Below are 12,351 nucleotides of genomic sequence, written 5' to 3' on the forward strand. Positions count from 1 at the left end.
GACGGGCTGCAGTTTGAATTTATACCAGGGACACCATTTTATACTTTTTTTTTCTCTGAGACCCCCTTTTAAATTCATGTCTTGCAGTCTGCTGTAATACCAATGACAAGTAGTTTGTCTGGGCTGGTTCACCCTTACAGCCATAATGTATGTCTTAAGGCAAGCTTAGGAAACTGAGCCTTTCTGCTCCATGGAAGGTTTCTCAATTTACTGGCCCCCTCACTCATTTGGAGCCGCTCAGTGATCTGGCACTTATGGCTCATTATAAGAGCTGAATAAAATACATTTTGTAATTAGAGGTATTAAGCCACCATCGGGAATGTGCATAATTTCAAAGTAGATTGATGCCTTTCCTGAAGTTGATAGCTATAGGGCTGTTAAGACTTTCCCTTGTAACAGACTGAACACTACTGGCACACTGTGTTGGGGCTCTTTCAGATGTCTGTGATAATCGGTCTGATGTCGGATTGCAATGCATGGACTGGCCACACATCTGACCCGAGTATAACAGCTTCATAAAAATATGTGAAGTTGTCACGCTTGGGTCAGGAGATGTGCGGGCAGTCCGTGCATTGTGATCCGACATTGGACCAATTATCACGGACATCTGAAAGAGTCTTTAGATACATACAAAATATAGCCATTTTTATGCCTTCTGGGCTGCCCCTAGACTTTAAAGGACCGCATGGTCCCCTCCTATTCTGCAGTGACATTATAAAACATTACTGGATAGTGGCACAGCTAAACACGTTTGTGTAGCTGCAGAACTGGGAATGGCAGGATATCTGACAGCCTGAGTACCCATAGAGTAGGCACATACTGTTTGCCATTTGTGGAAAACTGACAATTATTTTCTTTTCTTTCCATCGATTTGGCCCCTATCCGAAAAGAAAGAATGACATAAAAATGACTCCTCACGTATCATGAAAAGGAGGCAAAAATCACTTGAATATACGAGGGAAAAATGAATAGCTCTTTACACCGCATCTCCAAAAGTGTGCCTGGTCAGGAGCGGGGGTAAATAGCCTGGCTCAAATCTTACAGTATACAGTGACACCTCCCCAGAATTTCACCCTGTTATGTAAACCACCACAGTCTATGGACCATCCTCCTGGAAGTCTAGTTTTCAATGCAATTTTGCGTAGTCCGTTCAAGAGCTTTTACTTGAATGAACACTAATGTTTTCTTTTATCCCAAGGACCCTTCCGGATATATGGAACTGGGCTGTAATTCCTGCAATGGCTCAGAAGATGGCAATGGTTTTGCAATAGCAAGTGAAAATTCTCCATGTTCCTCGTGCACCTGTCCAAGTCGCAGTGGCCTGTTGGCATCCCCCCCAAACATGAAAAAAGGTATATATGTGTAGTAAAATTGGGTATGGTGGCAATTCTAGTGTTTTCGGTAAATGTCACTCTACCTGTAGAGATTTACGAATGTTTGTGGCTAGACTATGACATAAATTGCACATTTATGTCCTAGTGTTTTGACATATTCAAGAAGCAAATGCTCCAAAAAGAATAATCCATTGCACTTAGCTTGCCTGTTTTCGCAGCTCGACACAGGCGGCCGGTCTTAACATGCATACAATTTTTGGCACAATGTAAGCTAAATAAAATATATGGAGTATTGTTCACCAAAAGTGCAATATGCACCAAATTTTTCATTCCTCATGAGCCACTGTGATAAATGTGGCTTATCCTTAGAATGATTGGTTTAAATAGTAGTAAAATCTCTACACTGCTCTGCACGTAAGATTATTTTAAAGATTCCCACTGCAAGGCCAGTTTTCATATGTTAAATGTTAACGAGAATTATCCCAAACTTCCATGTTGCACTTCAGGGACCGCTTTTTGTGAGTAAGGGGTAAGGTCAGCAGGATGGCAACCCCCACAAATTATTTTATATGTGTAGGTAGTTCTTTCAAAGAAGTCCAACAATACCTTAACCTGGACAGTCTATTTCTCCATTACTGAGTAATAGGCATTTGAATTAATCCACAAAGGGCTCTTTCATTCGTATATCTATTCCCTGTGCAGCATTGCTGCCTCCTGCTTTACTGATGGCATCTATGCTGTGTGACTTCAGGCAAAGGAGCAGTTGGTCAAACAGGAGGAGGCGGCACTGGACGAGGAAAAGAGCTGGAGTGGCAGAGGCTTCAAATCTACATATGGTTTTTTAGCTTCATTTGCAGATCAGTTCAAACACTGATTTTTCAGTAATGGATGAACAGATTGGCCATGCAAAGGTATTATGGGACATTTTTGTGAAAGAGCCACCTGCGCCAGCCATACAATATCTATTTCTTAGACATGGCAATTGACAATATAATCTTAGTCGAGAGATACAGGTGCTTCTCACTAAATTATAATATCATCAAAAAGTTAATTTATTTCAGTTCTTCAATACAAAAAGTGAAACTCCTATATTATATAGAGTCATTACAGAGTGATCTATTTCAAGTGTTTATTTCTGTTAATGTTGATGATTATGGCTTACAGCCAATGAAAACACAAAAGTCATTATCTCAGTAAATTAGAATACTTTATAACAACAGCTTGAAAAATGTTTTTAAAATCCGAAATGTTGGACTACTGAAATGTATGTTCAGTAAATGCACTCAATACTTGGTCGGGGCTCCTTTTGCATCAATTGCTGCATCAATGCGGCGTGGCATGGAGGCGATCAGCCTGTGGCACTGCTGAGGGGTTATGGAAGCCCAGGTTGCTTTGATAGCAGCCTTCAGCTCATCTGCTCTGCATTGTTGGATCTTGTGTCTCTCATCTTCCTCTTGACAATACCCTATGGGGTTAAGGTCAGGAGAGTGTGCTGGCCAATCAAGCACAGTGATACTGTTGTTTTTAAACCAGGTATTGGTATTTTGACAGTGTGGACAGGTGCCAAGTCCTGCTGGAGAATGAAATTTCCATCTCCAAAAAGCTTGTCGGCAGAGGGAAGCATGAAGGGCTCTAAAATTTCCTGGTAGACGGCTGCGCTGACTTTGGTCTTGATAAAACACAATGGACCTACACCAGCAGATGACATGGCTCCCCAAACCATCACTGATTGTGGAAACTTCACACTAGACCTCAAGCAGCTTGGATTGTGTACCTCTTCACTCTTCCTCCAGACTCTGGGACCTTGATTTCAAAATGAAATGCAAAATTTACTTTCATCTGAAAACACCTTGGACCACTGAGAAACAGTCCAGGTCTTTTTCTCCTTGGCCCAGGTAAGACACTTCTGGCGTTGTCTATTGGTCATGAGTGGCTTGACACAAGGAATGTGACATTTGTAGCCCATGTCCTGGATATGTCTGTGTGTGGTGGCTCTTGAAGCAATGACTCCAGCAGCAGTCCGCTCCTTGTGAATCTCCCCCAAAAATTTGTATGGCCTTTTCTTAACAATCCTTTCAAGGCTGCGGTTCTCCCGGTTGCTTGTGCACCTTTTTCTACCACACTTTTTCCTTCCACTCAACTTTCCATTAATATGCTTAGATACAGCACTCTGTGAACAGCCAGCTTCTTTAGCAAATGACCTTTTGTGGCTTACCCTCCTTGTGGAGTGTGTCAATGACTGCCTTCTGGACATCTGTCAAGTCAGCAGTCTTCTCCATGATTGTGGAGCTTACTGAAACAGACTAAGGAACTATTTAAATGCTTAGGAAGCCTTTGCAGTTGTTTTTTGTTAATTATTCTAATTTACTGAGATAATGACTTTTGTATTTTCATTGGCTGTAAGCCATAATCATCAACATGAACAGAAATAAACACGTGAAATAGATCACTCTGTAATGACTCTATATAATATGAGTTTCACTTTTTGAATTGAAGAACTGAAATAAACTTTTTCATGATCTAATTTTGTGAGAAGCACTTGCATATTCATTGTAAGTGTGCAAATTCTGTCAAGCAGCACAAATTAGTGCAAATCCAAGCTGTACACTTCTGGGACAAGCCCCTTTATACCTGAGAAAGGGTGGGTCTCCAAAACATCCAGATGTGGGCATGCTAAACCTACTCCATGCGATGTCTCCATAAAAACTTGGGTTTGCACTAATCAGTGTTGCCTGTTGATGGTCTTGATTGTGCTGACCATTTAATGCCATTACCGAACCGTGTAATTGGTAAAATGTGAAAGCTGCAGTCACACATACACAAAATAGAAATAAATCCTGATTTATAAAATTTTAAAAAACTGCATATTATACCCGCATAAAGGTAGATTTTTCTGAAAATAGACACCTGGCGCACATATAAAAAATACTACCCGACACTTGAAATTCATGGGGCACCTTAATGCCTTTTTGCATCAAAGTTTAATGTTTTGTAAGCCAAAAATGCTTAAAAATGTATGTTGTAGCTAAAAGTCTAACCCAAGCTGAGCCTGAGAAACACAACAATTCCTAAAAATGGAAAAAGTCAAGATGACTGTCTATATGCACATACCATACCTTCTCTTATGACCTAGAGCCAAAAGGACATTGAGTCATTTGAGAAAACGGTCCTGAATTTAGGAGCCAGATGATGAGGTGGCTCCCCAACGTAACGTTCCTGTTTATATTAAAATTGACAAGATAATGGTTTTCACATAAATGATGTACTGATGACAAAAATAAGACCTAATTTGGGGAGTGTGGCTTCTTCCACTGAAAGGTTACAGTATTCTCCAAAACCAACTTATTTTATTAGTCCTTGTGTTCTATTCCTCACTTTAAAGGGTTTTTTCCATGAACAGAGTTAATTTTTAATCCAATAGATCTTTAAATAATAACTTCCACAATTGGATGTGTTTAAGAAAAAAAAATGTTCCTGTGATGAGATAATCTTGTATATGTTCCCCTGTGTAATGGCTGTGTCTGACATTGTACGGACATGGTCTGATCATACCACATCTCCTGGGCAGAGGGGGAAGCAAAAGAGTATACAGACAATACAGCACAGGATCACAGCTGATTCTTTCTTTGAGGTAAAACTTTGTTTAACCCCTTCATGACCTTTTGCTGAATAGGTACGTCAAAGTGTCCCTTCCTTTGATGCGAGATCCGACGCTGAGCCCACATCTTTCCCCGCGCATGATGCAGGTGGAACTGAGATCCACCCACGGCTGCTGAAATGTGGCTTTCAGTTACTGACAATGGCGTTTAACATGCACTGGCTGAAAGCATGTCAAAAGTCCCGCCCGTCTCATGATCGTTGGGCGTCGATGGGTTGTCATGATGACCGAGGGCATGCAGAAGACCCATAATGCATGCCATCACGATAGGTCCCATGGCCGGCATTCATAGGAGATTGTGATTTCTGCTACACAGAGCGCCGGTTGTAGAATGATGGCAGCTTTAAGTCTCCTGAAGGGACTATTAAAGTCTGTAAATTTATTTATTTATTTATTTATTTATTTTTAAAAAGACATTAAGTTCACAACATCCCCCCCGCCCCCTTTTTGACCCATTGAAAATGTGCATTTTTTTTTTTAAAAAATTTCATCTGGTATCGCTGTATTCAAAAATGTTAGATCTATTAAGAAATAAAGGAAATTAATGTGATCGGTAAATGGGGAAACAAGAAAAAAAATGGAACCACCAGAATGACATTCTTTTGTCGCAATAACATGTGATCAAAACATTGTATTTACTGCAAAATAATATCAATAAAAACGTCAGCTCGGCATGCAAAAATTAAGCCCCACCAAGCCCCAGATCCCAAGATGTGGTACAATCAGACCATGTTCCTGTATGGTCAGACACAGCCTTTAGGCTATGTGCCCATGATGCAGAGATGCTCCGGATTTTTCCTGAGCGTTTCTGCATCTCCCTGGCAGAAAAAACGCATGCGGATTGCACATGCGGATTGCACATGCATTTTTCTTGCCAGGGACATGCGGAAGTGAAGCGTTCTTCACATGCATTTCCGCATACGGGTTGGAAAGTGCTTGACAACTTGGTCACACTATATAAATGCATGGATTTATATAGTGTGACCATAAAGAATGTTAAAAAATAAAAAAATAAATCTATACTTACCTTCCGATGGCCCCCAGAGTCTTGATTCGATGCGTCTCGGCTTCCCGGCAGCTCATGGTAGACTAAAGGACCTGCCATCACATGACTAAATGACGTCATGGCAGGTCCTTCAGTCCACTGCGATCTGCTGGCAAGCCAAGACAAGCACGCCGCGGGCCATCAGAAGGTAAATATAATCTTTATTTTTTATTTTATTCTTTATTTTACAGTTTCTTTGGTACCTGGGTCCGGAGGAGAGTCTCCTGTCCTCCACACCCAGGTACCATCCGCATATTGAATCGCGTGGATTCCGCATCTACAGATGCAGTGATGCGCAATCCAAGCGTTCCAATGCAAGTCAATGGCGGCGAAAACGCCGCACTTCCACAATATAATTGGTAGTGCTGTGATTTTTCTGCAATGATAATCCGCAGTGGAAATTTCCGCAGCATGTGTACAGCACATGCGGATTATCATTGGGGACCATGGCAGACCTTCTACCAAGCGTTTTTTAAGCGTTTCTGCAGCGGAATTGCGCTGCGGAAACGCTTAAACGCGTAGTGGGCACACAGCCTGACCCAGGACACAGCAGGGGCACATTTATAAGATTATCTCAGCTCAGGAACTTCTTTTTTTCTTTTTTTTTTTAAACACATCCAATTGTGAAACTTATTTTTAGTCCTAGATCTATTAATGAAAATGTATTTTGTTCAAGGGAAAACCCCTTTAAGTCAAGTGAGTAGCTGGTCTTTTATACCAGATGATTGTTCCCATTTTTATTACAACAGTTATGTTCCTTTGTTATGGAATAGTCTGATCCATCACTTCCAGGCACTTTTTTGTTTTTGTGGGTTTTTTTTCCCCCTCTCACAAAAGCTGTAATTTTTTATTTTTCTGTTGAAGTAGCTGCATGAGGGCTTGTTTTTTTTACGGGACAAGTTTGTAGTTTTGAAAGCCACTATTAATTTTACCATATAATGTACTGAGTAACAGGAAAAAATTCCATGTAGGGTAACATGGTGAAAAAATATGCAATTCCGCCATTGTCTTCAACACGTAGGCTATGAACCTCTGGTGTATTGTTTGGGAACGAGATATGCAGTAGAGATGGACGTTGACTTCAGCACAGCAATTTGTAAAGGAGGGGATTGGCTCATGTGTTGTAAAGACTACGCTTAGAAAAGGCAAATCCCCAAAACAAACTATTTGCAGACACTATGGTAACATACGGTGGTTCACATTAGGAATCTGGCAGAATTGCCATTGCTGCGGGGAATCAGAATGGACAGTGCTACTTACTGTGACTGGGTATTAATACAAATCGTTGCTAAAGGTACACATTATGGTTGAGAACATATTTCAGGAATTTACTCTCATTTTGTAATATCTGATATATTGATTTGTTGCAAAGTGTTTACTGGTGTTTCCCATTAATTCATTATTTAATATCAGGCTTAACTGCTCGTTCCAATGGCAGCGATTGTGGGTATTCATCTAGTATGGAGGGTAGCGAGTCTGGCTCTCGAGAAGGATCCGATGTGGCCTGTACTGAGGGCATTTGCAACCACGATGAAGCAGGTATTAATTTGAAAATTTTCTTATATATTTTTATGCGTGTCCTATATAAATATAAATATATATTATATAATATTTTAAGCTTAAACAATTTCTTTTTTTGTGCAGGGGAGGATCAGTGTGTCATCTGTGACAAGGAGGAAGAAGATGGTGACAGTTGTGTGGAATGCTGGGCCAATTCAGCTGAAGACAGTCTGAAAGATACCAATAGAAAGAAGAAGAAATGCAAGCCATTTAAGTGTGGGAATGAGAGTGTGAGTGTAAAACACTTACCAATTATTAGGTTTTTATTCCTAGTGACAAATGTAGATTTAGTTTTAGTCCTATAACATGTTCTGTTCTCATGTGTTACGTGTGCATGTATGTATGTGTGCGTGTGTGTGTATGTGTGACACGATGGGGGATAACCCTGCCCACAACCCAGCCAGGAGAATGGAGCCTGAATCCTCAGATATTCCAGTCGCTGGTAGCAAAATGGGGTCTCCCCGAGGTAGATCTCTTTGCCAGTCAGTTGGCTGATATTTACTGCACTATGATTATTTTGCTTGCATACTCCAGACAGGGATTTATTTGTATCTGCTTATGATTTATAAAGGAGTGTCCCTTTGTCTACATTCACATTGCCTGAGTGTTCAGGCTTTTTACTACCCTCTGCTGATTTTGGCTAACAGTATTTGAATAGGAGGGTTGTTGGCATCAGGAGGGAGATAACTACAATAGTATCTTTATGTGTATAGATGCATCTGCCTCCAATTATATTTGCTGTCTTGCTAATGGACTTGACGGTGTTAGACTTAAGTGATAAAATTACAGGATATATACCAGGAGTTTAATGTATAGTGACATGGTGACCATGATTTTTGTGTTTTGGTATTAATAGTGTCTTCTACTAGGGAGATAATGCAATAGTGGGGTTATTGCTTTTTGATCTGGATATTTCCTCCGTAATTGTATATATATGGTGGCATAGCATATCTTCTACCTGTCAAATATATTGCTGGTTACTGCACTGTGTCTCTTTAAAGCACTGCATTTTTTGAGATTTTGTTTTGTGTGTAATTGAAGTATTTTAACATATACCGATTAAAAGTTAACAGATTACAGACAAGAAAATACCTGAGAGTAATTTTTCTGTAAACGCTTAGCCATAATTATTACTTACGAAGCCTCTGCCACTTCTTTGCCACCATTTCGCTACACCTGGGGTAATGTGTTGTGCAAGGAATGTCACCGTTGTAGAAGAGATGTAAATGCTAAGATATTGTTTTTTCTTGTTTGTGCCATTTTTCCTTTTAGACTTTAAAACCAGGAATCTGTCTGAGAGACGCTTCAGGCAAAGTGCACATTGATCAGTTGAAAATTACCAAGGTTGACAGATGCTGTTCTACTTTGGAAAGCCCCAGACAGCGATGTACAGAGCACAGAAGAGGAGTATCAGAATCTGCACACACCTTACACACTTCTGAAGTAGCAAAAGTACCAAAAAGTCTAAAACAGCTGCTGGTTAGTATTTTTTTTTCCAAAAATCAAGACCAAATACATTTTCTTAAACTAAGAATTGATTACTCTTTTTGCCAATATCAAGAGTAGGTGCAAAAGAGAAGTATAAGTATGACTTTCTTTTAACGTTTTCTTCTACTCAGATCCAATCTTGGCTTTGGTTCAAGAGGCCTATGGAAAAAAAAAAAGCGTGTATAATTTCAGCCTAAAAGGCAGTAATTCAAGGGGAAAATACAATCTAGAGGTATTTTTCCCTAGATGTACTGCCTTTTGGGCTGGAATTACATGTGAGGTGTTTGATATGCCTTAAAACATGCTACTGTTTATAGAAACTTTAATAAAAAAATCTTTATGAAAAAAACAAATCACAGGCACGGGATAGACAAATGCTGTACATTATTATACCAAACGAGTGCAATACAAATCTATACTACACATTTATGAGTTATAATATTTTTTTAACCTCTCGTGCATATTGTTTAGCATTGCAGTTGGCCACATTCATTTGAAGAGGACCTGTCACCAGGTCAAGTGGCGAGTTTTTGCTCTTATTTGCATAAGGGCCCACTTCCCCCTCTTAAAGAATTTTGCATCTTGATGACTTATTAGACTGTGAAGGACTCTTCTTGCTCAGGGACCCTCTTATGTCTGTCTCCACCCCTGCCCAGTATGCTAATTTTTATTCTCCTTTACCACAAGGGCATTGCCCACAACATTCTATAGAAGGGTGTTTTTAGGTTGCTCTGCACAATAACCTTATGCAGGTTTTGTTCTGTTTTTTATTTATTTAGCTGATGAGAGATGTAAGATTAAAAATAAAAAAGACAAATAAAAGTTGTTTTTTTTTCTCCCAGGGAAAATCTTGCTTCCTAGAGAGGATACAACTCTCTAAATTCTAGAATGTAGCATAAGTACATGTGTTTTGGATATACCGTATTTTTCAGACTATAAGATGCGCTGGACCATAAGATGTACCCCAAATTTTGGGGTGGAAAATAGGAACAAAAATATTTTTTATAAGATGGGGGTCCGTCTTATAGTCCGAATAGGTATCTTACCTGGGGCAGTGGAGCGGGGGTCACAGGAAGCATGGTTCCTCAGGAAGCCAGCAGCGACAGAAGCGGAGCAATGCTGAGGGCCCCTGGGTGGGAGAAGAGGTTGACCCAGTAGCGAGGGTGCGGGGGGCCATCTTCCTGAAGCCGTGATCTACAGGGAAATGGCCACCCGAGGTGGCATATGCGCAGACTGGGATCTCGGCGGCCCCCTTCCTGAAGCCGTGGGCCTCAGGGAAATGGATCCCAGTCTGCGCATGCGCCGGCTCGGGTGTCAATTTCCCTGTAGATCACGGCTTCAGGAAGATGGCCATCAGAAAAGCAATGTGCTCTGCCTGACTGCCGACACCGGCCCCGCAGCATCTTGTCGCTTCTGCCGCCGCTGGGTTCCTGAGGGAGGGTGGGACCCTGTGACCACACTCCACCGCAACTCCCCGGTAAGCGACGTTCGGACCATAAGACGCACCCGCCCATTTTCCTCCCAAATTTGGGGGTGGGGGGAGAGTGCATCTTATAGTCCAAACAATACAGTAACTGGTTTCATAACAATGTGCATTTCCCAGTGTAGTAAAAATGATGGTTCTTTATTGGTTGATGAATTGCAGATATTGTTGACATGCTTTAAATATTTGTGATTTAATTATATTTAATGTTTGTCATCAGGATGAATCAGAATGCACTTCAGAAGAGGAAGATGGGCTTTCTCAGGATGAAATCCAGACCTTTATGGCAAACAACCAGTTATTTTACAGCAAGCGTCAGCAGTTCAGACAGTATCTGAAGGAAAAATTTAACAAATACTGTCTCCTACATGATCACAAGAATGCTTTATGCAGTAGCTTGTTGGCAACAGCAGGAGCATTTTAAAATAACAAAAATAAACCACTGCTGTCTTTTGTTATGTCAATTAAAACGACTCCCTTGCTTTGTCTGTGTTTTTGATTATATTTTTTTAATAATTTGATCTGCAAGTTAATTTTTACCAGATTTTTTTTCCCTTTAATTTTTTTCTGTTAAGGTTATAGGTCAGAAGTACATTTTGACTTGTAATTTCTTAAGTCTCTTCACAAACTTAACCATGTCACTGGTTTTTCTTGGTTTATCTTAAAAGTTTTCTGGTTTATTTCAAAGTTTTCCTTAATACCTCATGCTTTCAAAGTTTAGCATACAATTATTGTAATAGTAAGTTTTATTCCAAACAGCAATGAGCAGAGTATACAGTTTAATAAAGCAGACATCCAGTTGCTGAATGTTTTGGATGTGATAATGTTTAAGTGCAATGTGCAGAACCGAAAAATAAAGAATATTTATTAATATGCAAAGGATAGTGTTTGATTTTTTTTTTTTGTCAGAGGTTAATTTTACTATACCTCTACAAGAACTCATTAATGAGGCCATCTTCACCTACCCTAAGAACAGGAAGCTGGAGAATAACAAAAGTTAACTTCTTTACACCCAGCCTATTTTCACTTTCTTGACAATGTCAATTTTTTTTTTCAATTCTGACCAATGTCACTTTGAGGTAATAATTCCGGAACTCTTCAAGATATCCCAGTGATTCTGCTTTTTTTTTTTTTTTTTTTGTGACCTGTTGTACTTCATGTTGGCGATAAAATTTGGTCAATATAATTTTGTGTTTTATTTATGAAAATATTGAACATTTTAACATTTTCAAACTTTGATTTTTTTTTTAGATAGTTATACCAAACAAAATAATTAATAACATTTCTCACATGTCTACTTTACATCAAAATTTTTTAAACATTTTTTTGGAGAAATTAAATTTTTAACCCTTCTATCAGCAATTTCCTATTTTGCCAACATAATTTACAAAAACAGTTTTTTTGTTTTTAAAACCACATTCCATTTGAAGTGACTTTGGGGGGCCTATGTGACAGAAAATGGCCAAAAGTGACACTATTTTAAAAACTGCACCGCTCAAAGTGCTCAAAACCACATTCAAGTTTATTAACCCTTTAGGGGCTTCACCAGAATTAAAGCAATGTGGAAGGAAAAAATGAAAAGTTTTACTTTTTCCCATTAAAGTGTTGCTTTAACCCCAAATTTTTGAAAATTAATTTTCAAAAGAGTAATAGGAGAAAATGGACCATGCAATTTGTAGCGCAGTTTTTCCTGAGCACACTGATACCCCATATGTGGTGGAAAACTACTTTTTGGGCACACAGCAGGGCTTGGAAGGCAAGGAGTACCATTCAACTTTAGGAA

General features: G+C 39.6%; 1 protein-coding gene across 2 annotated transcripts in view; it reads left to right on the forward strand.

Moving 5' to 3' along the window:
• The window catches only part of GGNBP2 (gametogenetin binding protein 2), a 46,058-nt gene extending 34,662 nt beyond the window's left edge, over positions 1–11,396 (forward strand). Inside the window, exons 9-13 of one of the 2 annotated variants that reach the window (XM_073666537.1) lie at positions 1,199–1,352; positions 7,451–7,576; positions 7,682–7,827; positions 8,870–9,076; positions 10,789–11,390. In XM_073666537.1, coding sequence (XP_073522638.1) covers positions 1,199–1,352; positions 7,451–7,576; positions 7,682–7,827; positions 8,870–9,076; positions 10,789–10,992 — 837 coding nt within the window. In that variant the 3' untranslated portion in view covers positions 10,993–11,390. Of the gene's footprint in view, positions 1–1,198; positions 1,353–7,450; positions 7,828–8,869; positions 9,077–10,788 lie in introns of both variants that reach the window. The other variant, XM_073666536.1, reaches the window with a different exon arrangement.
• The last annotated feature ends 955 nt before the right edge of the window (positions 11,397–12,351 follow it).

The sequence above is a fragment of the Phyllobates terribilis genome, unplaced genomic scaffold (assembly GCF_046119375.1).
Source record: "Phyllobates terribilis strain yellow unplaced genomic scaffold, ASM4611937v1 Scaffold_2__4_contigs__length_985480577, whole genome shotgun sequence".
Lineage (NCBI taxonomy): Eukaryota > Metazoa > Chordata > Amphibia > Anura > Dendrobatidae > Phyllobates > Phyllobates terribilis.